We start from the raw sequence: 25,345 nt of genomic DNA, 5'->3' as shown, positions 1-25,345 counted from the left end.
CACTTCCCGAGGACCGGCCGGGAGGGGCCGGGCTGCGCTTCCTGCGGCCCAGGGCGGCCGCGTCCTCCGCGGCGACCAGACTTCCAACCCAGCCCGGCCTCCGCCGAGGGCGCCGGGCCCCACCGGGCCGGGCCGGGCCGGGCGGCGGTCACGTGCGGCGGAGGGCGCGGAGGCCGGCGTGTGCAGGAATGCGGCGGCTCGCCGGGGAAAGTTCCCTCGGCCCCGGATCCGGTGCGGGCGGGCGCGCGGAGGAAGGAAGAGCCGCGAGGAGGCGGAGCCGGCGGAGCGGCGCGGGCGGGCGGTTCTCTCAACTTTAGTTTTGGCGTCGGAGGCGAGTTTCTGTCTCAGTCGGGCGCAGCCGCCGCGGGGAAAAGAAAGGGAGGAAGGAAGGAAGGAACAAGAAAAGGAAGTAGGAGAGAAAAGGGGAGGGGACAGGCCGCGAGCCGTCCCGCGTCCGTCCGGGAGGGCAGGGGAGCCAGTTCCCAGGCGCCGCGGCTCCGGCCTCGCAGCCCCTCCCGAGGCGCAGCCGCCAGACCAGTGGAGCCGGGGCGCGGGGCGGGGGCGGAGGCGCCGGGGCGGGGGATGCGGGGCCGCCGCGCAGCCCCCCGGCCCTGAGAGCAGGAGAGCGTCGCTCCGCCGCCCAGCGCCGCCCGCCCGCCGCCCGCGCCGCTTCTCGCGTCTGGGCCCGTCGAGTCCGGGGCGCCGGGCGGAGCCCTCGCCCGCCTGGTCGGGGTGCGCGTCGGGGAAGCAGGAACCATGGATCCCGGGCAGCAGCCGCCGCCTCAGTCGGCCCCGCAGGGCCCGGGGCAGCCGCCCGCGCAGCCCCCGCAGGGGCAGGGCCCGTCGTCCGGGCCCGGGCAGCCGGCACCCCCGGGGTCCCAGGCGGCGCCGCAGGCCCCCCCGGCCGGACACCAGATCGTGCACGTCCGAGGGGACTCGGAGACCGACCTGGAGGCGCTTTTCAACGCCGTCATGAACCCCAAGACGGCCAACGTGCCCCAGACGGTGCCCATGAGGCTCCGGAAGCTGCCGGACTCCTTCTTCAAGCCGCCGGAGCCCAAGTCCCACTCCCGACAGGTAACCGCGCCGCCCCCCCGCTGCCCCTGCGCCGCCGGCGGGCCCGGGCCGGGAGGGGGCCGGGAGCTCGAGCGGGGATGGGGGCGGCGGGGTCCCCCGGGGAAGCGGAGAAACGGGAGGCGCCCGCTGGGCCGCGGTTGCCCGGCGCCCGCTCCTCCCGGAGTCCGGGGCCGAGATTTGTTTTTCCGCTCGGAGTTGGTCTCTGCGGTGGCAGCCGCGGGGGGCGTGCTTTCCCCTTCTTCCTTTCTTTCTTTCTTTCTTCCTGGGGTTCCCGGGAGGTTGGCGGGATGGCGGGGGAGGTGGTAGGAAGGAAGGGGGTGGGGAGAGCCGCCGGCCGCGGTGGGCTGCACAATGCGCGCGCCGCCGCCTCCGCGCCCGCACCTTCGCTCCCGCCGCCGCCGCCGCCGCCGCCGTGGGGGAGGGGGCGCCCCTGGCATCCGTGCGGGTGCGCTGCCAGCGGCGGCCGCGCTTGTGAAGTGGAGCCCCGATCCCCCCCTTTCCTTGGGGCCTCTCGGTCCCCTTCAGCCTCCCGGGGAGTCAAAATAATTTGTTCTCTTGTTTCCCGGTGTGGATGAGGGGCGGGGGGTTGACCCCCGTCCCTTCGGTTTCGGGCCGTGCCTCCCCCCTCCCGCCCCCGAAAGCATTTCTTTCCCTCGCAGCCCCGGCCCTTTCTGGTTACAGGATCCAGACTTTCCTGGAAGTTGTTGATGGAGTCAGTGCTTTCAACCCCCTTGCCGTCCCTTGTTCCTTGGACACTCGGGCAGGCTCGCCCTCTTCCAACTTGGAAGGCTCCCGTGCTGGTTTCCCAGTTGCAGACTATTATTTACAGTCTGCTGAAATGCGATTAAATTAGCCACATCTGCACGGTGCGCAGGGCCCGAGTGGCGCATTACAGTGCCTCGGTTTTCGCACAAGCCCTTTGATAATACAACTGCAGGTTGACTCACAGGCCGGGCCCTGCCCGGTTCAACTGTGATTAAAAGTTACTGTTTGGGAAGCGATGACTAATTCGAGGCTCGCCATTGCTTTTTAGTTTCTTAACTGAGGATAGGAACCAGGGCTGTTTTCACCCACACAGCGTTCGATTACTTTGTCAACTTGATGCAGCATTGAAGTGAAACTGTTATCAAAGTGCTAACATTCCGATAGGTCCCAGAAGATTTTGCTTAGGTTAGGTTTTTCCTTTGTTTCTTAATCTTAAAAAAAAAAAAAGAACTTGCTTCAGGCTAAATTTCAGCTTAGGAACTTTGCCCGAAAGTTAATTGGTTTTCCAAATACTGCGATGCAGTGAGTTCACTTGGGCTGTAACTTGAGGGAAAAGTATAGAGGTGTCGCCCCATTCCCGTTCCCCCACCTACTTGCAAGCCTGTTGTTGTATGTTCTCCTGCCTCAGACCAAAGGATTTTGGGATTCAGAAAAACTCACTTAACCTGCCGGCAAAAACCTGGGTTAAGAAGGAGAAAGGAAAAAACAATTCAGCTGTTTGCTTAAATACTTCAGTTTGTAAGAAGTAGACTTTATGCTTTTTTCTTTTACTCCTGGAAGTGGGTTTCTGGACTCATGGGAAAAATGTGTGTTGGCATTGCACTAGGGTTATGCTGCTAGTTAATATGTTTTGAAAGCATAATACACATAGGAGAAGATTGAATTCCCCATTTTGTGGCACCTATATGCAATTGCAGCTAAAAAGTATACTCTAATTGCACAAGAATTTATATCCAGGAGTTTATTGGTTTGTACTATTGATTGTCTAATATAGATTTGTTTTTAGTAAGTTTCTTAAGTGATGTGCATCTGTAAGTTTTATTTTTGCTAATGATTTCCTAATTCACATATATTCTGATTGGAAACTCAGAAATGAACATGACTTTAAGGCATAAATGCCTCTCTTGATTGCTTCCAGTCTCCCTTCCTTGCATAGATGAATCTAGGAAATTCTAACTTTTTGATAATCAATCCCTAATTCTAATAATGGAATTCAAATAACTGAATTATGAATAGTGTGTGGGTGGTAAATAATACCCACAAACTATTGGATGTAAATTCATTCATATGTATATGTATGTGTAAGTGTGTAAGTTCGTAAGTTGTATTGTAATTGAACTGTTGACATCTTTATTATCTAGGTACAAATAATATAGCTGGATTTTCATTCGTTACGTGGCTTTTAAGAACATTTGGCTAGTTCTAAATCTTTTGCATTCATTATAAGTTATATAACTTGTGATGGTTGTTTTACTGATGTCCTTTGTCCATGATGAGAAAAGAAAAATGACAGTTGTCATGTGTTTAGGGCTTAGCTTAGGAAAAAAATTAACTACTTAAATATTAGCTAGTGAAAAAATTGCAGTTATGTTCCTTGGCTTACATTTATACCTGGAACATTTTAAAACTTGGGAAAGCACCCATACTTCATTGACCTTATAGAAATTAGGTTTTAAAATTCAAAATTTATTAATTTAGGGATGTTCCATTCATTCTGTACAACTTGTCTTTAAAATATGTAGAAAGCACATCAAATGGGTAGTGGGTAGAAAATTCACTTAAATGTATTGCTCATCAATAAAATTATAAATGTAAAAGTACATATTACAATTACATAAAACCTTTAAAAATATCCATCTGCATACCTGTATTCCTCTGTCACATTAAATGTTGAAATTTGCCTTTGGTACTTAGATATTTGGTTGCAATGAAAGTCTATCTAGGAAATTTAAAGGGACTACTTAAAAACAATTTTAAAAATTTCATTTTAATATTCCTATAGGCCAGTACTGATGCAGGCACTGCCGGAGCCCTGACTCCACAGCATGTTCGAGCTCATTCCTCTCCAGCCTCACTGCAGCTGGGAGCTGTGTCTCCTGGGACACTGACCCCCACAGGAGTAGTCTCTGGCCCAGCAGCTACCCCCACTGCTCAACACCTTCGACAGTCTTCTTTTGAAATTCCTGATGATGTACCTCTGCCAGCAGGCTGGGAGATGGCGAAGACATCTTCTGGTCAGAGATACTTCTTAAAGTAAGTGAAAATAATGGAGGGAGATAGTTTTCTAAGGAAAGTGTATTTTGGAAAACACAGTACAATGGTATCAAGAATTAAAAAGCCATTTATTTTTTATTTTACTTAATATTTCTGTCAAGTTCAGTTAAACTTCCATAATTATTTTCTCCCAGTTTGGCATTATCCAAATACCTTCTTTAGCATGGGTAAATTTTGAAAGCTTGATTGATTCTTGTTTCAGAGATTTATAATAATCTCATGTGGCAATTTGGGTATTCTCATTTTGAGTTTGCGCCAGACCTATTAATTAATCTAGCTCAAAACTGAAAGAATACCATGAGAAAATTCAAATTGTGAGAATTATAGGGCTGGTGTAGCCTTATGAGTTATGTGTAGTACTAATATCTTTTTAAATAAACATTTTACTGGTAAAGAAGAATTACAAAATAGTAGGACTTCTTTGGGAGTATAATTTTACAGCATTTTAGATTGTGAAATAACAAACCATGTAGCTGCAGTTTGATGTGATTTATCAGGGGTTTTTCCCCCCAGAATGTAAAGAGAAACAGAATTTTTAGGTTTAATATACAACCTCTTAGTGGCAAACTTACTACAGGTCTTCAAAATTGAATCCCTCCTTTGGAAAAGTAAAAATAAGGCTATTGGGTTATTTATTTTTATCAGACTTTCTGTGCTTAACAAAATGGTAAAATTTCATCAAAGCTGAAAAGATCAAAATAAAATTTCATCCCCTCTCACTTTGAAATTATAAATAAGACCTTAATATTTTTGTTTGGCTTGGCTTGTTTAAGTGTGTACAAAATGTTTTCTAAAAGTAATTATTACAGACTGAAATTGTTGTTTTAAAATAGTAGTTTACTTAGTACTATTTAATCAGGTTGAGATAATAGAGTGAAAAAACTGTTTTGATTGAGATCTGTCTTGACAATCTACTCCTAAGGCAAATGTAACATATATTTATTAGATTAGATAATACAATTAATGATACTGTTTTATTGTGTGAGACAAATATGCAAATTGACCGCACCTTCACTACGCCCAAGCCACGCCCATCAACCACGCCCACCAGGAAACCGTTGCAGGGACGCTGGGTGCGGCGGAGCCCAAGGCCCGGAAAGCCGCCCGGGGCTTTCCGGGCCTTGGGCGCCAGCCGGCTGCCTGCTCCGATGGCAGGAGCGAGCCGACCTGGGGGGTCGGCTCGCTCCTGCGATCAGGTCGCAGGGACGCTGGGTGCAGCCGAGCCCAAGGCCACCGCCCAGGGCCAAGCCGGGACCCTGAAAGAAGGTAGAAGGCGGTGGCCACAGCCAGGCCTGGGTCCCCGGTGCTGGCAGAAAACTGGTGCAGGCAGCCAGGTGAATGAAGGCTATTGCACGAATCTTCATGCAAACGGGCTACTAGTTTTATATTAATTGACTCTTAGGATAGGTTGTTACTTTGTAACGTAAGATACAGTTTTGTGACAGGCTTATTTAGGGGATGAGCAGAGGAAAAAGTTTGATCTTGACAAATTTCTACAGTTTTTGGTCCCTTTACTGCAACTATTTTCTTCTTTTAATTCGTTTTCTGATGTCCTGGTATCCATTTCAAAGGGTCAAGTTTCAACCAGAACAATAAAGGGCCTGAGACTGGAAAGTACACACAAGTCTGGCAAACTCATCTGCATGAGCAAGATCATTTCTTCTCAAGCAGGCGTCCAAAGTAAATGATTGAAAGAGCTGCTAGCTGTGAGGATGTGTCTTTAAGGGAAAAAGAGTGGAAACAAACCAGGTTGTTAGGCGGAAAAAGAAAGGCTGTACTTTTTTGAACCTCTCCCTGCTGGGTCACATGCTGACCTGGGGAGATTTTTAAACAGCTTAATAGCCTGCTTTCCTTCTTTCTTTGGTTGATTCTGTCGCTGAAAGTATAAGGTTAAAGAGCAACATTTATGCTCTCTTCAGTCTTTTGTAATAATTGCTTATTGGTGACATCTGCCTATATTTTAATTTTGAGTAATCCTTTTGTTTTGAGCAGAAATAAATGTCATAATTTTTTAAAACCTCCAATGGTTCTTCCTTTGAGAAGTGTTTCTCTTAAAGATATTTGATAAAGATGGATTAATGAAGAGTGTGTACATATACCACATTACACTGAGCACCCCACTCCAGGGGGCCCGCAGGGAGGGTACACCAGGCCAAGTAATATGAAAATTATGCCACAAGAGTAATGGTTGCAGGAGAGGAGAGAAGCTCACCTGGGAAAGAAAAAAAAAAACCCACAAAGAAACCTGTGAAAAAGAGTGATAAACATGATTGTTCTTCAAAAGTTTTGAATTTCATTATTTGCAAGTTGCTAAGTGAGTAAATCTTAAAAGTTAAAAAAAATTCTGGCCCTGGCCGGTTTGGCTCAATGAATAGAGAGTGGGCCTGCAGACTGAAGGGTCCCAGGTTCGATTCTGGTCAAGGGCACAAGCCCAGGTTGTGATCCCCAGTGGGGGGTGTGCAGGAGGGAGCCAATCAATGATTCTCTCTCATCATTGATGTTTCTCTCTCTCCCCCTCTTCCTTACTCTCTGAAATAAATAAAAATATATTAAAAAGAAAATTCTGTAACTATGTATGGTGACAGATGTTAACTAGACTATTGTGGTGATCATTTTGGTGTGTGTGTGTGTGTGTGTGTATGTATGTATAAACTAGAGGCCGGGTACACGGATTTGTGCACCAGTGGAGTCCCTCTGCCTGGCCTGCGGGGATCAGGCTGAATCCAGCTCTTTGAAATTCCGCGAGGGGTCCTGGATTGCAAGAGGGCGGTTCTCAGTTGACGCACCCCAGAATCGAGCTTCCTCCTCTCTGGTTCTGGTGCGTCACCTGAGAACTGCAGCTGCCAAGTCACCACAACTCAGCAGCTCCTGCATTGAGCATCTGCCCCCTGGTGGTCATTGCATGTCATAGCTACCAGTCAAACAATTAGATGGTCGCTTAGGCTTTTATATATATATATAGATGCCAAATCATGTTGTACACCTGAATAATGTTGTATGTAATGAGGTATGTATACCTCAATAAAAAAAATGGGACAGGGAAATATTTTTGAGGGACTCCTGTGGAAGTAAAATTAGGCTTATTATATGTTAAAAAGTATTAGGATTTTTGCCTCAGTTGAATAATTTTCTCATATCATATCTTTCAGAAATAGGTTTTTCCTGAGAGAGAGATCTTGGTCAGTAAAAGCAGGCAAAATCATGGGTTAGCTGGTATCTGTCAGGAATTATAGTGAAAGATGGGTATTATTCTTCTAAAGATTGTCTGTTTATGAACAATATGCAATTTGGAGAAAAGTTATGAAAAGATTAGTTCACATGCAGTTGTTAGCTACTTCCATGAAATTATTGGCTCTTTGAGTTGTCATAAACAACTTATTTTTGTGTACTGCATGGGTAAATGATTAATAATCTGTCCTATGAGTCAAAGATGATAATGAATGAAGCTTTTGGAGCCAAGTTGCTTCTGTCAAAGTTCATTTTTATCCGAGTCTTAATGTTTCAAAGTCAGGCTCTCTTTGCAATCCATACTTATATATTTTCCTTTTGTGGCTAAAGAAAATTCTTGTTGCCAGCTAAATGTAGAATGAAAAATTAGTTGCATATTTTACAACTAGTGAAAAATTATATCTTAATATCTTTTTAGGTTGGAACTAACTTTTCACTTACAAGTATATAATTTGGCCCTAGCCTGTTTGGTTCAGTGGATAGAGCATCGGCCTGCCAACCGAAGGGTTCCGGGTTCGATTCCAGTCAAGGGCACGGGCCTTAGTTGCAGGCTCCTCCCCGGCCCGGGCCCTTGGTCGGGGTGCATGCATGCAAGAAGCAACCAATTGATTTTCTCACATCAATATTTTCTCCGTCTTTCCCTCTCTCTTCCACTCGCTCCAAAAATCAATGGAAAAATATCCTCAGGTGAAGATTAAAAAAATAACACCAAGTATATACTTGATTGAGATTTATACTTGTCATGAAGAAATCTGATCATAAAAGGTCCAAACTTAGAAGGTGATGTGATGTGTTTGAAAACTTATAAATGTTGACTTTGGAAGCAACTAATTGTTGCCTTGTAACCACAGATGAATGACTTTGAAGTCAATTGGCCCATCCTCTTGTTTCAAGGCAGAGTAATTACTGAAGAAGGATTATGGACAGGCAACCATTGGTATTTTTAAAGCTCTTCCTAGGTTAATGAGATCTTCTGGAAAAGACTTGTACCTTAGCTTGACAAGTGATAAAGTGAATTATGGTGATTCTACCTACATTTATCAATGATACATATTTAAGCTCTTATATAATTGTGAAGTATGTAAAAAAAAGCTTAGTCTGTGTATTATGTATAATATTTGTTCTACTGAATTTACTGTTTAAAACTAAGTTCTTCAAAGTTGTATATTGAGCTTTTATTTTTTAAAAATCATTTTTCTTTATTACTCTGAAAAGTATTGCCTTCTTCAGCTTTCTTATAGTTTTCCTACAGGAAATAGTTCTTCAAGTAGTTGGTCAACAACTTCCTATTTCTTTATAAGCTGCTGAATAACTTCCTGAATTAGTATTCTGTAATATCTCTGGTTACAAGGAATGTTTTTCTCAGATTTATTTTATTGAATCTGATACCTTGTAACTATTACCATGTACAAAGAACTTCTTGTATATAATGTACCATATAGGATTTTATACTTTGATTTAAGAAATCTGATCCAGTGATTTTAAAAGTTTATAAATTTGCATTGTTTTAATAATGTTCTAATTTTTAAAAGATCATGTTGTTTCATTTCTACTATTTATCACTTTCTGAGTACTGACCAGTGTTTTCAAAGCTTGAAGACTCAAGGTTTCATGTGGCTGTGATCTGATTAAAAGTTATATTGAGTATCTTGATCCAAGAGTATTTTGTTTAGAGATTTTCAACATTGCACAGCAATATAAATTAGCCGTTTTACAACATTAAGTGAACTTGCCTTACAGATGTTATTGATCACTATAAATGCTTTGATTCCTCTTTGTTATTTCAGAAGTTAATGCTCCACTGCTTTAATTAAAGCTACCTTAAAATGTATCAATTAAAGGTGAATTAAACTGTTTCTTGTTACAATTTGATCTATGCTTCTCCTAAACACTTGCCCTGCAGAAGACTATACACAAATGCAATGTGTATTGTTACTACAATAAAGATTAGATGTTTTTAAAAGGAACAGTTTCAAAAAGAATAAAGTTATTTGGGGGGGGGGGTGTTGGTTTTGTTTCTTGCTATATCAAGTTAACTTGATATGATTTCCTTTTAAAAGTGAAAAGCTTGTAATGTCGTCATTAAATGTTGATTAAGCTGCGCAAAAAAAACACACACACAAAAAAACAAAAAAACCTACCCCAATTCAAATTATAATCACAAAATATTTCCCTATCTGAGGGGACGGCCAGCCTCTGCCTGTTTGTCTTGCTGTTGAGGTTGAGTGGGGAGGGAAGATGAAAGTATGCCCTCAGCTCTAGGGAAAAATGCTTGCTTCTGCTCAGTGGGTGGGCATCTCAGGGAAGAATGGCCTGCAGTGCCACAATGGTTTAGGCAGAGAAACTCTGGAGGAACTGTTGAATACAGTGGCAGAAGAAAAACAGTTGGAAGATAGTGGATGTGACAGAGTAAATAGAACATGGAGATTAATGTATTTCCTGGGGAAAATAATGAGTATTTTTAGTGTGAACTAAGAAAGATGTTTAGTTAACAAGCTGGATGTTTAAATGCAGCAAACTCTCAATGGGCTACAAGATGGTAGGCTAATTTTCTTCAAAAAATAACATTCAAAAAAATATCCCTCCCTCCAAGTCTCATGTTAACTATTAAGGGAAAAACCTAAGTAGTTTTTGAATAATTGAAACATTAAAAAATTGTTATTGTTATCCTGAGATCAGTCCTCACTAGTAATGTGGAAAAATAAATTTTACTTTATAGTTAGAAAAAATAATGCGAATTGGCACCCTAAAATAGTAATGCTGATATGCAAATAACTGAATTGCCTTTTACCTTAAGGCTTTGGGGAAGAGGGAACATCTAAACCTAACCTTTTAGCTGTCAAAATGCATAGTGAAGTTTAGGCTTAGGGCAAATCAAAGTTAGATCACTTAAAAAATCAGTAATTATGACTTAGATTATTCAAACTTAATTTGCTACCTTCAGTAATAGCATAATTTAGCCATTAATTATGGCTTGTAAGTTTAATAATAGTTGAGTAGCATTGTAGAAAGAACCGTGTGGTTCTATAACTATGGTTACTAAGTGATGCAGTTCTTACAAAAAGGGCTTCTGATTCTAGGATTAATCAGAACTTCAAGTCATGAAAGGGGCATTGCTGTTTTTAATGAAGAAGAATTGCTTCATGGTTCTGGTTGCTCAAGTATTGTAGCACCAAGTTTCCTAGGAACAAGTACTGCCACAGTGGAAACAGTTCTGTTGGGTAGGGCTTGACCCCTTCTAAAAGCAAACAAAGAAGTTTGGTATAAATCACAAAGGTCTTTTTTTTTCTCCTCCTTTTAGTATTTTAGACAAGGAAAAGTGATCCGTAGTTTAATTCTCATTTGGTTTTTAGCATGAGGAGAATTATCTTTTTTTATTTATTGTTTAAAGTATTACATATAGTATTACATATGTCTCCTTTTCCCCCCATTGACCTCTCTCCAGGCACTACTACCGCCCAAATCATAATCTTTAATACATTAAATGATATTTTTCTGAATAATGTTGCAAATTAACAAAATAATGCAAATAGGGGTATCTATTAAAATACTGCTGTTTATTTCCACCAAATATTTACAATGCTTTTTTTGTAGCTAGCTCTATTACTTATCTGTCTTCACTTTTAGAATGGTTCTCTATCTCTTCACTGGCCTTATCAAATCTTTAGCTGGGTCCTGATTTGGGGGTGGGAAAGGTTCTTTTTGTTAAGAGCTCCTTCCTTCCTCTCGCAATTGCTTACTTATCCTACAGTGAGCAGGTTTCTTGTTTGTTTTTAAAGTAAGGTCTTTATTTGACCAGTAAGTATGTTTAGAGAGATGTGCTTTTGATACATTCATGAAAACTTACTATAGACTACTTGATTTGGGGTTTTTAGTGAAGACAACTTTCTTCAGAGCGCTATTATGTGCTTTCACAAAATTAAATGTAGACTAGAAAGCTGTTGGAAATTTAACCTCACGTGTTCAGAAGTGACTGTAATATGGAGTTGGCTTTTGGGAAGGAACCTACCTACCATCTAGGAGATGAGGGTAAAGTGTGGATTTTTTTTAATGTACAAGCATGAATGGAGATTCTTTTGTTTTTTATGTTAATGAAACTGCCCTCCCTCTTTTTCCTCCCCTCTGTATCAGATTTTACGGCTTTTTAATAAAGTGTACATTTTTTATTACAAAAATAACATGTTTATATTGTTCACACTGGGACGTTTCTTCACTCTCACCCTGGCAGGTCCTGCTTCACTCTTGTTGGTTGGTTACCCTGTTTGTTGCTTTTCTCTTTCTTGATTTGCACATTCTTAGAGTAGGCTTAAGTAGGCTTCTCCCGTAGGAATTGGCTGAGAAAAGAGATATATTGGTAGGTAACGTCATTGCGATCTTTTATGTTTAACAATATCTTTATCTGTTAACATTTGATGGGCAGTCTGGTTGTAGAATTAAATTTAGTTATTTTTCCTTGGCGTTTGAAAATCAATGCATCATTTTATTCTAGCTTCCAGTTTTCTTGAGTGAGCATTTAAACCCAACTTGGCTTCCTTGTGGATTTTAGTTTTTTTGTTTGTTTATCTTTGGGCAGGAGGTGGTGGTCTTAAATTTCATAGTGTGCCTTGGTATGTACCTTTTTTTATTCATTGTAAAGATTGCATGGTTTGGAAACTCTTCAATGTGAATGGTGGCTCTTAATATTTTTTAAAATGTATTGATTTCAGAGAGGAAGGGAGAGGGAGCGAGAGATCAAAACATCAGTGATAATGGCAGAATCATTGATTGGCTGCCTCCTGCATGTCCCACACTGGGGATCTAGCCCGAAACCCCATTCAGGTAGATGCTCAACCACTGAGCCATGCTGGCTGGGCCCTCTTAACATTTTGCAGTGTAGTTGCCCTAACTCCTTTGGTCCTGGGAAAGATTTTTTTTTTATTAGGTCTTGTATAATTTCTTCTAGTCTGTTTTATCTGCTCTCTTTACCTGAATAACTAGTCAGAATAATTTTTTTATTTTCTTATCTTTACCCCCGTTTTTTCCTAAACTTATTAGAATGTTGGTATGCTTTCTGGAAGATTTAACTTTAATTTTTAACTTTTTAGTTGACTTCCCCCTTTCCCCCCAAAGGTGTTTATCATTCATAATTTCCAAGGACCCTTTTCTGAGCTCATTGTTCCTTTGTGTGTGTATTTTGTTCGTTTTTTGGGTTGTTATTTTTTTGTTTATTTTTTGTTAAATATACCCGAGTATATTTCTCCACTGATTTTTAGAGAGAGTGGAAGAGAGAGGGAAACACATTGATTGGTTGCCTCCTGCATGCCCCCTGACCAGGGCCTGGGCCGGGGAGGAGCCTGCAACCAAGGTATGTGCCCTTGACAAGAATCGAACCCAGAACCCTTTGGTCTGCAGACCAATGGCTCTATCCACTGAGCTAAACAGGTTAGGGCTGTTACTTTTAATGACATGCTCTTCTTATTTCATGGAAGTAGTAATAAAATGTTTCTCTGAGGATATAACAGGTGTGTCTTTTTAAATTTTTTTCTACTTTCAGTGTCTCAAGTGAGCTTCACTGGAGTGATAGGTCAGGGACCAACCAGGCCCTGAAGTTGTGGGGGCCCTAACTGTCAGTATCTTCGTTAGGTTCTCTTACAGTGGCCAGTTCCTCCAGAAAAAAACTGCAGTCCTCTTTTTTAAAATTTTTAAAAAAATATTTTTATTGACTTCAGAGAGGAAGAGAGAGAGAGAGAGAGAGAGAGAGAGAGAGAGAGAGAGAGAGAGAGAGAGGGAGAGAGGGAAAGAAAGAGAAAGAGAAAGAAAGATAAAGATATCTAGAGAGCATCATTGACTGGCTGTCTCCTGCACATTCTTGCTGGGGATCCAGCCCGCAACCTGGGCATATCCCCTGACTGGGAATCGAACTGTGACCTCCTGGTTCAGAAGTCAACACTCAACCTCTGAGCCACGCTGGCCGGACTGTAGTCCTCTTTCTAGAGAGCATTAGTGGTGATGGGTGTTAAGACTTACCACTGGTGTTTTAGGGCTGACCAGTGTGGGGCTTCATCCATGCTCTTGGCTGCGCCAGGTATCTGAATCCAGAGCCTCTGGCTCCCTTTCTTGGGAACATAAAATTTCCCATCTCCTTGGGCCGGGGAGGGGAGTGTGCAATAGGTTTTTAAAAGTTGTATGAAGGCTGAATTTTTGTACTAGTAAATCCAATTTGTGGTTATTCGGTTGACTTGGTATGTAAAGTTGCAGCTTTCTAAGTCCCAAACAGTAGCTAGACAGTTTCATATGATTTGACTTAAATATTACAGGATCATTTTTTAAATAATACTTAAGTAAATGTAAATGCTTTTACCAGGCAGATGGTAAATTCAAGCACATTTGTTCCATTTAATGTCAGTTTTGCTAGTTTACATCTTCATGTGTTAGATTTCCCTAAGGGGGATCTGTATACTTTGACATCAGGGCAGTTGGCATTGGACAGAATTTTTTGAGAGAGTTTGGATTCTGAAAAAGTGTGTAGAGACAGACTGGACACTTACTTCCTATTCTTATATATGATGATGGAGATAATCAAATCTGTACGTCATTTTCTAGTATACATAGCTTTTAAAAGTAGGACTTAAAGAAAAACAGCTTTATGAAAGTGGCATGTATGTGTCTTCCTACACTCCTTCCTTCTGTCTAGTTTTCATCAACATTTATGATGATAAGATAAGGAAAATATGCATATCTAAACTTAGTTATCATTGGTGTACTTGTGTAGTTGAACCCCCGAGGTATATAACTTACTTTAGTATAGATTGTTGCTTCCCTGGCAAGTGCTCTTTTAATAGATACCTCAGAAAAGTAGCCTGTGCTGTATTCAGTAGGCCACTTTCAATGTCATAGGATAATATTAATAAAGGGAATTTTCTTTTTTTACTTTACAGAATAATTTTACTTTTATTTTCACTTTTTTAAAAAAAATTAACATTTTCTCAATTACTATTTACATTCAGTATTATTTTGGAGAGAGTATTTTCTTTATAAACTAACCCTAACCATGGAAATGTAAGTAGTTACGAATGTCATGAAAACTGGGTTTAGGTTGAAATAGATTTACCCGGAGCGGGTGGCTGAGATGTGTTAGGATAGGACCCTTTGTTGTTGATGATCTCTAGTTGAATTTCTTCAGACTTACTTTCATCAATCCATGCCTTGATTAGATTAAAAAGCAGATATGTGGAAATGTTTTGTGGAAAAGAGGAAGCAAACCTTTTTAAAACCACATAAAATCTTAAGTGACCAATGCAAAACCAGACCCGGGCCATCAGTGAAAAGGGTTAAATGGTACTGTAAAAAAGGATACTTTGGAGTTGTAAAAGGCATTGAAATGTTGAATAATGTGGAGGAGTAGAATAAAATCCATACATTTTAGTTAACTATATAGAGTAAGGAAGTTTGTTAAAATAGTCAATTGCTAAGGTGAATGAACTAAATAAATAAATGGAGATTTCTGAGACCCTGCCTGGAACTAAGACTTACCAGCGATAGGGTCACAGTTAAAATTTACCAAGTTCACCTGGATAACTTTTTTTTGAGATAAAAACAACCACCACCACCACCTCTGGGGAAGAGTTGGCCAAAATACAGATGTTTCTGTTTTTCCTCTACACATGTTCAGACTGATACAGGTTATGTTTCAGAAATTGTGTAGTTTGGATGGGCTCCAGATGATGTAATAGGATCACTTTTATCCCCTCCCAGCTGGAGGGTTGTGCAGACTTTCCTGTTAGGACTGGTACAAATCTCCTCTTACGGGTGACAAAATATAATCACTGTTTTCAGACAACGATATATAAAATTATCATCATTGTCCTCTGTTTGAAGACAAAGCGTGTCCTTTGTGTACCTGCCTATTTTTAAGTTTTCAGTTAGTGCCCATCACATTACAGATAAGAATTTGCACAGTTTATATATCAGTGTCCTTACTATTTCTACTCCCTCAAACACAGTGATTTTTCTCAAAGAACTACTTGGTTCTGGTCACTTGCATTGATGTGGATATAGTTTCTTTTTCCCTGTTTTTTTTTTTTTTTTTTAGTTATTTTTTTAAAAATTCACTATATGTGCTTAATGGTGTCTTGATTTCATAAAAACCTACCTAGTGGTTTTATGTAACAGATATTATTTTAAGGATTCACTTGGTCCTACTCCGTGGAGTGGATTGATGGATTGAATTGGGTCTCAAGACTCCATTCATTCAAATCATCTTTGCCTTTTCATCGCGGTCTCCCTGGAGAACCTGTTGAGGCCATTATAAGCTCAGTAAAGATAGATTTTGTCCTCTTTGTTCGGTTTTATGTATGTAGCTCTTGATGTGTTTATTGGCAGATTTATTTCAGTCTGTTGGTTGATAGTCACCCTGATTAATGCCTTCAGTCCCTGAAATTAATGCAATGCAACTTCATGCTAAAAAGATACTAGAGTATTGCCTTGTGTATCCTAGAGTTAATTTTATAAGTTTGAGGTTATTCTTAAACTCATAAGTAGAACTATTTTTAAAATATATACTTGTGTAGATATAATTGAATAACAGTTCTACTGAGGGCATTGTAACCATGGAAGGGAATATTTAGAAAAAAAATTCTCTTGTAGAAGTGGTACCACAGTAGACTACTGTGGGAGTTGAGGTGAAGAGATGGTACTCAAGTTATGCTTATGGAATTAGCATTTCAGTTCAGTGGCAAACACTGAGCTGCAAAAAAACGTTTTCTGGTAACAAAGGCTTTGATCTTCCTACCTGGATGACATTTGTATCTTAAGAGACTCATCCCTTCATTAAAATGAGCTGTTAATTGTAGTTAAATCTGCCCTCTCACATTGGGCATTTAAAAAACCAGTTCTTTAAATGGTTTATGTTGCTTATTGATTAGAGTGTTGGCTTGCATACTGAAGGGTCTTGGGTTCAATTCGATTCCCGGACAAGGGCATGTATCTCCGTTGCGGGTTCGCGCCCCTGCCCCGAGTTGGAGTAAGTGTGGGAGGCAGCCAACCAGTGTGTCATATCTATTTTTCTCTCTCTCCCCTTCTCCCTCCCTTCCACACTCTTTCAAAGCAATGGAAAAGATGTCCTTAACAAAAAAAAACAACAGTTCTGATATCAAAACACTTGAAAAACCATTTAATGACTTGGTTTTATTCACTGTTTGAAAAAAATGTTTCATAAGTGAGGACCATCTATTACGTGAACATTGTCAAATACAGTTGTATTCTGTATGCATTTTAAAAGTTTATTTTGATATTACAGCCTATTAAAGATTTTTTGTTTGCTACTTTTTGACACTTTGTCAGAAAATGCTAGTTGAATTCTTTTAATTTTTCTGGTACTGTTTAAATTTAGCTTAATGTTCATTTGTTTATCAAGTAAATTTTATTAGAATTACACAAAGTGATTAAAACTACATGCATTGTTTTTGTTTTGCATACAATTGCACAAATTGAATTAATAGTAAAATAAGTGTAAAAGCTATAATTTTTTAATTTTTAAAGTTGCTTGTGAAAGCTGCTGATGACAATCATTCCAGAGCTTAAAGAGTTTTTAAAATTGAACTTTTAAATTTGTTTTAGGCAAGCATAATCAGATGGCTTAGTCCATTTTACATTACCAAAACCAGATAAGTATTTGAGAGCTTGTTTGTTGATCAATTATATTAAAATAAATTGTAAAGCAAATCTGGTACTCTGCTTATCACCATTAGAAGTTACTGTGGAAACTAAATTTTGTCTTTTAAAACACTCAAGGATTTTAAATTTATTAACAAAACTTTCCTGGGACACAGAGCAGTCAGAATTCTTTACCTAAACTCTGTTTAATTTGGTTTTGGAAGGAAGTGAGGAGTTTCAGGAATGCTAGTAATTAAGAAATGAATATAGTTGACAGAAACATATTAGGCTGTTAAGATTTCAGCACTGTTTTGTAGTAAGTCACATGGAGGTCATTTACTGTTACTGGTTGTCTTGTAAGCGGGGCTGCCGTAACAAACCACAGAGCGGGTGGCTTAAACAGCCACCCAGTATTTCTCACAGTTAGGGAGGCTACGAAGTCCAAGATCAAGGTGCCAGCAAAGTAGGTTTTATTCTGAGGCTTATCTTGGCTTGCAGGCGACTGTCTCTTGCTGTGTCCTCCTCTTGTGTGCACAGAGGTTTCCTTACATATTGGTGGGAGCCTTTTAAGGGGATGAATGCAAAAGCTGCACAGTTACCTTCTGTCACATGTTACTGCATTCTGTTGGTGAGAATCAGCACAGATTGGGGGTGGGGGGTTGTTTGGGAAGTAACTCTGCTTCTTGGTGTTCCAAGTTGCAAACTATTGTGGCCATGTTTTTAAGTCTACCACGCTTAAACGGGAAGTTTTTAAAGAATAATGTTCAAAATAGGTGAATGATCATCTGGGACCTAAAAAACTCGGGGTAGAACATAATGTCACTGGAAAAGAGTTTGTACTCTTAAGAAGTAAAATCTCATTTTTTGTGAATAATGTAATATAAGTTGATAAGTGATGCCATCAAATCAGTCAAGTTATTTTTAAACCATTCAGTAGGTTAGATAAAATATGGACTTTGGGATTACAATTTACATTTATGGTTCAAGACCGTGAATTGAATTGACATCTAGTTGCAACTATCCTCTAGAATTTGACTCTGGTATTTTATCAAAAAATTGCCTCTTTTTATATCGTCTTTAGATTAACTTAGGCATGAACTCACATGGAACATATAGCAGAAATGGAACCAGGTATTTCCTGGTACCAATTTAATTACATTGCTTTTTCCCCCCTGCCTGAATTCAATTAAGTTGAGGAAAATCTGTATTGTTATTGCTCATAGATTTGACTTTATTAACTGGCTATTCATTGAATTTTTATTAATTTACAGGCTAGTAAATTATCTGAATTATTAAGCTGTATATGTGTATAACATACATATAAATATAAGTAACGCAATTGGTGAGAACTCACAGTGATTTTAGAACGTTTGTTCTTTCTGCGTCCCAGAAGTGTTTTCCGTGACCACACCACAAGTGTTTAGGTTTCCAGGTTACTTATGAATGAACAGTTGAGGATCACTGCTTCACTGGGAGTTATTGAAGACATTCTCAAACATTCTCTTAGTTTTTTAATTTCAAAACTAAGCATCTACCTCTTTTAATAAAGGCCTATAAAAGCAAGGTGGTTTTTTCCTCCTCTTCATGAAATTTAATGATTATAAGAAACTGATTTAGTTCTTTGTAATTTGTTACCTAAAAATTGAATTTAAACAGTGAATTAGATTTTAGCACTGTGATTCATACTTCTACAATCAGTAATATGGTTAGCAGGACATCCCTAGTTGTTCTCTTGACTTTTTTTATTTTTGTTTTTTAAAATGGTCCATGGCGACTCCTCCATTTTTGGTAGTGGAGTTGTATTGGGTCTATGAAGAGGCTTCACAAGAAAAAAGAGCAGCTATTTATGGAGCATTTCCTCAGGCCTGCAATTTGAAGCCATTACAGCAAAGTTGCTGAGCAAGTGACTACATGCCAGCAGTCAGAGGCCCCCACCCTGCAGCTTGTGTGGATAAGAGCTCTGGACTACTGCTGTGCAGTTTGCCCTCTTAAATTAGTCAATTGCTTACTCTTTAAATGCATTCTAAACTCACTTTCTTAACAGTTACATTATTAAAAGGTTATAGGATATAAGCTTGTTTTTGAGGTTTCAGGAAATCAGCATCCAAGAATACGATTTTCCCCATCCCCCACTCCCTTTTAGTTAATCAAAATCTGGTCATCTTATCAAATGCAGATCTTGTCCAGCAGTTTTGCTTAAGTTCACAAAAACAGATGTTAGGAGTTGTCTATCAAAGGGATTTCAGCTTAATCTATACATTTTGTAGACCTGGAGTCTATGTTTGAGAGGTGTTTGATTTTCAGATTTTAGGTAACTTGGTTGCCTACCTATGAAAACACCATTTCTCTAGAGAGTTGCTTAAAAAAAACAAGTTATAGAAAATCAATTAAGTGGTCACTTTTGTGTTTTATAACAGCATATGATGACGTGAAAACCAATGAACTTCAGTCTGCTCAGGAATAAAATTACTAGTAGCAGTTTTATTTTAAACAGGACACTTCTGATCTGTGAATTCTACAACCTTTCCACTCTTTGGTATCAAACTTTTAAAACTTAGTAGTTTTTCTAGGTTATAGTCAGGTGTCTTTGAAAAATTAGGCGTTATTCTACAGAATTTTCTCTATCCTATTAAAAAAATCTAGATATGCCTGGCTGGAGTGGCTCAATGGTTGAGCGTCAACCTATGAACTAGGTGGTTACGGTCTGGTCACTGGATTGCAGGTTAGATCCCTAGTAGGGGTTGTGCAGGAGGCAGCTGATCAATGATTCTCTCTCATCATTAATGTTTCTATCTCGCTTTTCTCTCGGAAATCAATAAAAAAAATTTTAAAATTGATTCATTTTCAGGAAATTTTTTAATGACTGAGAGAAAAATAGCTTTTAGCTATAGCTGTAATTTTAATTTCAAAAAAGCATCAATTGATAAAATCAGTAATTATGTTATAAAAATGGAAATATGCTTTTTTTAAAATTTAAATTCTATTGTTTAAAGTATTACATACGTTTTCTTTTTCCCCACTTGACCCCTCCCCGCCCACCCCCACCCCCCTGCACATGCCCTTCCCTCCACCCCCGCCCCCTCGTCTGTGTCCATTGGTTGTGCTCATATGCATGCATACAAGTCCTTTGGTTGATCTCTTATCTCCTGCCCCCTCACTCTCCCCACCTTCCCTCATAGGTTGGACAGTCTGGTGCTTCTATGACTCTTCTTTGTTCATCAGTTTATGTTGTTCATTATATTCTACAAATGAGTGAGATCATGTGATATCTTTCTCCAACTGGCTTATTTCACTTAGCATAACGCTCTCCAGTTCCATCCATGCTGTTGCAAATGGTAAGAATTCCTTCTTTTTTACAGCAACGTAGTATTCCATTGTGTAGATGTACCACAGTCTTCTAATCCACTCATCTGCTGATGGCCACTTAGGCTGTTTCCAAATCTTAGCTTTTGTAAAATTGTGCTGCTATGAACATAGGGGTACATATATTCTTTCTGATTGGTGTTTCTCTTTTCTTGTGATATATTCCTAGAAGTGGGATCAGTGGGTCAAATGGAAGTTCCATTTTTAATTTTTTGAGGAAAGGCCATACTGTCTTCCACAGTGGCTGCACCAGTCTGCATTCCCACCAGCAGTGCACGAGGGTTCCTTTTTCTCCACATCCTCTCCAGCACTTGTCGTTTGTTGATGATAGCCATTCTGACAGGTGTGAGGTGGTATCTCATTGTTTTGATTTGCATCTCTCAGATGATTAGTGACTTTGAGCATGTTTTCATATGTCTCCTGGCCTTCTGTATGTCCTCTTTCAAAAAGTGTCTATTTAGGTCCTTTGCCCATTTTTTGATTGGATTGTTTATCTTCCTTTTGTTAAGTTGTATGAGTTCCCTATAAATTTTGGAAATTAAATGCTTATTGGAGATAACATTGGCAAATATGTTCTCCCATGCAGTGGGCTTTCTTGTTATTTTGTTGATGGTTTCTTTTGCCGTGCAGAAGCGTTTTATTTTGATGTATTCCCATTTGTTTATTTTTTCCATTGCCTAAATAATCCTTTTGAGTTTCACAGGTTTGGTGAAATAGTGAGTTTCTTAACTCTGGCAATTATAATTGAGAGAAATTTCCTAGTTCTGTGACTTAAATTGAGATTTAGGACATTTCTATAGTATTTAGCTAAATGATAGCCTCTGGAAACTGCTTTTTGGATATTTTTACACTGCTCCCTCACCCTCCAGCAACTGTATGTATAACATAAATTCCTTCAAGATTTAGTTCAGATTTTAACTCACTAGAACAACATGTCAAACTTGTAGCGGGCGGGCCGCGTGTTTGACATGCGTGGGTCTTCCCAGATTTTTCCTAGTCCCATGTCTGTTGTAGAGTTAGCCCCCTCTTCTTCACATGAACCTTGCTGCGTTGGGGATATTTTTCACTTACAGACCTGTACTGTGTACCCTGTACCTGGCATAGTGCCAGCACATATTATCTGCTCACCAAAAATTGTTGGGAATTGCTTTGACATGGTGTACAGTCATTTCAGAAGCATTGAGTTATTTTCATGCCTTGGTGCCTTCAGAAAGCTTCAGCACCATGCTTAGAGCTATGGAACATAAGGATTGAGAGCACTCATCCCTGTCCTCAGGAGGCAGGGTGTGTGAAATAGTTAGAAATAGCATGAGGAAAGATCTTGTTGACTGTTAGTAATCCTGAAGAAGAAGCGATTGCTTGCCTGGTTGCTTGTCACCCCTACTGGATATTGCAAGGCCCATTCAGTTCACCATTACGTCTTAAGCACTTAATATATAATAACTGCTTAAATAGCTGGCTAGCTGGTTTTCTTACTTAATTCCAGGAGCCTTGGTGACCTCATCTGTAAAGTCAGTGGATTGAAATATATGATTTCTAAGAACTTTTCTAGCTCTAAAATGCTGTGAAAATCAATTCACGCAGATTACCAAGTCTACATATAAATATCAAAAAATTATTTTCTGATGTGACATTGTATTTACAGTACTTTCAATTTATCATAAAGCATACTAAGTTTAATATATAAGTACTACCATTAAGCAAAAGCACTTAGTAATGTTGGCAATAGGAGTATTTTAGAAGAAGAATTTTTTTTCTTCTGTGACTTAACTGAAAGAAAATGAAAAGTAAAAAAGTTCACTAACAGTGACATTAAGGGATCTAGGTAGAAAATCAGATGGAATTGATAAGGGCTGAAAGAGTTAGAAAAGAAAGGGCTGATCTTCCTAGATACAGAATCAGTGATTACAGAATCAATAGTATCATTTTGGCAAGAATGCAAACTGATTTTAAGAAATATTGATTCTGTTTGAGGAAATACTAATATATCAAAACTTGTTTATTATCTATTGAACTGTAAAGAAGATATTGGAGGGGGGAGGATTCAAGATTTAAAGTGCCAGCTCTTTCTCATTTATATTTTCTTTATTAGCACAAAAACTTAGAGGCAGTCATCATTCCTAAGAGCCAAAAAAGGCTTTTTCTAGCCTTCTGAGAGAAGAACTATTTGTTGTTGTTTTTTGTTTGTTTGTTTTTTAAATATATTTTATTGATTTTTTTACAGAGAGGAAGGGAGAGGGATAGAGAGTTAGAAACATCGATGAGAAAGAAACATCGATCAGCTGCCTCCTGCACACCCCCCACTGGGGATGTGCCCACAACCAAGGTACATGCCCTTGACCGGAATCGAACCTGGGACCCCTCAGTCCGCAGGCCGATGCTCTATCCACTGAGCCAAACCGGTTTCGGCAAGAGAAGAACTATTTGTTGTTGTCAGAGCCACAGCATAGCAGTTCTAGACACTTTTTAAAATATATATACTTTTATTGATTTCAGAGACAGGAAGGGAGAGGGCGAGAGAGGTAGAAACATCAATGATGAGAATCATTGATCGGCTGCCTCCTGCATGCCCCCCACTGGGGATCCAGCCTGCATCCCAGGCATGTGCCCTTGACCGGAATCAAACCCAGGACCCTTAAGTCCGCACGCCGACATTCTATCCACTGAGCCAAACCAGCTAGGGCCCAGACACTTCTTATATCTTTTGGAATCTCTTCTTCACAATCAGTTTTAATTTTGGAATGTTTTGATTGTCAGATACAACTTAGAATTTTTTAACCCATTGTAGCCAATAATGCAATTTGCAGATGATTATTTAGTTGCTTCATTATTCCATGTATGAAAGAATGTTAATATTTTGTGAATAGGGTAGTGATTTATATTTAGATTTAATTTCAGAGAAAAATATTTAAAATTCCTTTGAACCTGTAAAAATTGTTTTATGTACTGCATTTAACATAACTGCTTAGAGTCACCATGTCTTGAATACTTGCCGTGTGAATACTTACAATGTGTTCTCTTTTAATCTTGTCCATAGTCTTAAATATGTAAATATTGCATGTTTTATAGATTGGGAGTCTGCTTTGAAGAGGTGAAGTAAACTTATACCCATCCATGCCTGCGTAACTCCATAGCACTAGCTATTTCTATTAAATCTGTGGTTGTCTCTTTACCATCAATAAAGTTTTTTTGTAGACTGAGTTAAATCTGTGCTGTATTTCTCATAGTCTCATCCAATATGCATACTCATTTGGTGATTATTAAATACTTGTTGAATTAAACTATAAATGCTTTAATTTCTTTATGTTCCTTAAAATAAATGACACCGGTAAGGATGAATTATCTACTTGTTCAAAAGCTTCCCGGGTGATTCTGATAATCCACTTATCAAATAGTTGTTGAATGACTTGAAAAGATTTCGGTTTCAACATAGCATATACTATTCTAAATCATTAAACACATCCATCAAGCTATGAAATGGGTGGATTCTCATTTTGCAGGTGTGAAAGTTTAGCCAGCACTTCCTCCCCTTCCCCCACACTAATTTAAGTTCCTTTTATTATTTTATATATTTGTGCTAGTGTGTGAGAATATCACCTAAACTTGGTAAAAGACCATATAAATGTCATCCTTGATTTACCTGACCTTGTTTATTACTAAGAGTAGGTCACATGGTATAGGCACCAAGGGAACAGAGGCTGCATCGACATCTTGCTTTATCTGTAAACCAGCATTTCAGTTGAATAAATTATGTTAGCACTTATGCATTGGATTAGGATTTGATAAAGGATTTCATGTAGGCTCACGTTGCTCTGCTTTTATATAACACTGAAAACAGTAGCAAATTGAAATCAACAGATTATAATTTCCTTAATGGAACTGTCCTAATTGGAATTTCTACTTCTGCGAATGTTAAGCAGTAAGAATGATTTCTTTTATATACCTGATTAAGAAAAAGTGACCTTCTTAAACATATAAAGAAGACTGAGCAAATGTGCAGACTGGCAGGTGTGGGTAGAAGATATTTCAGCATCGGCAATCCATTGTGAGAAGAGGGTGACCACCTGGGTATATTCTGACTCCGGACCTGTGATCAGGAGTTTTTAACTAAAGTTGTTTGAACACTGAAAATAATGCCACACATGCCCATTTAAATGAAAACTGAAAATTAATGGCATTATATAAAGGCTATTTATGCTCACACACAGATAATTTTTCCCAATTATGTACAAAATTAGTTCAAGTTATATAATTTTTATTATGATATTAGGGCTGAATTACGTCCAGGGGAGTAAAATATTTAATTGTGTAATTTTAAGTAGGGGAAAAATAGTTCTATTTAAGGAAATTTAGCTTATGTTTTAGGACCCTCTGTAAATTATGACACCTGCTGTATGAATTTTTAAACGATGCTTATTAATTTAACTAGGATGCTTATTTTTAAAGTACAGAATAAGCTGCTTTTAAGAATTCAGCCTAGTGCTTCAAATGAGAACTCATGTATTGCAACATTATTTATCTATTTTTGTAAAGGGCTGTTAATCACTTGGTGCCACCCTGTCTGAGTTGTGTGCTTGTGGATTGTCTACATGAAATCACTTGATATGGCCTCTCATTTCTGCAAAAATGTTTCTTATATTTTTAGCCCACCACCCTAGTATGAAGCTAAATTATTTAATAGAAATATTTAGAGACCAGGAGTTTACTTTTAATAAAATCTTTATTGCAGATGTTGCCCTAGCCTTTTTGGAACAGGGTGGTGTTTAAGAGCAGATGTCAATGTAGTTATTAAATATAATTCATTTATCCTACCTTTGGCCAAAATACACGTGCATACATGTGTGGGTGAGCCCACTTCCCCTCCCTCCTCCCCCCACCTCCCGCTCATATTCCCCGTTCCCTACCGCCGCTACTATTTTGAAGCACACAGCCTTTTGTTTAAAAGAAGGATTCGTATGTCCAGTTTATTTCCACATTTCTAGATTTGAAGTTTTACTGGATACTT

The 25,345-nt window shown here is 39.4% G+C and overlaps 1 protein-coding gene across 13 annotated transcripts in view; it reads left to right on the top strand.

Moving 5' to 3' along the window:
• Positions 1-262: 262 nt before the first annotated feature.
• Positions 263-25,345, top strand: part of YAP1 (Yes1 associated transcriptional regulator) — a 130,454-nt gene continuing 105,371 nt past the window's right edge. For 6 of the 13 annotated variants that reach the window (XM_054725463.1, XM_054725457.1, XM_054725455.1 and 3 more), the window contains exons 1-2: positions 264-1,077; positions 3,845-4,095. In XM_054725463.1, the coding sequence (XP_054581438.1) occupies positions 757-1,077; positions 3,845-4,095 (572 nt within the window). In that variant the 5' untranslated portion in view covers positions 264-756. Of the gene's footprint in view, positions 1,078-3,844; positions 4,096-25,345 lie in introns of all 13 variants that reach the window. The other 7 variants (XM_054725464.1, XM_054725465.1, XM_054725462.1 and 4 more) reach the window with 3 other exon arrangements.

This window comes from Eptesicus fuscus, chromosome 13, assembly GCF_027574615.1.
Source record: "Eptesicus fuscus isolate TK198812 chromosome 13, DD_ASM_mEF_20220401, whole genome shotgun sequence".
Lineage (NCBI taxonomy): Eukaryota > Metazoa > Chordata > Mammalia > Chiroptera > Vespertilionidae > Eptesicus > Eptesicus fuscus.
This window is presented reverse-complemented; position numbering and strand designations above follow the sequence as displayed.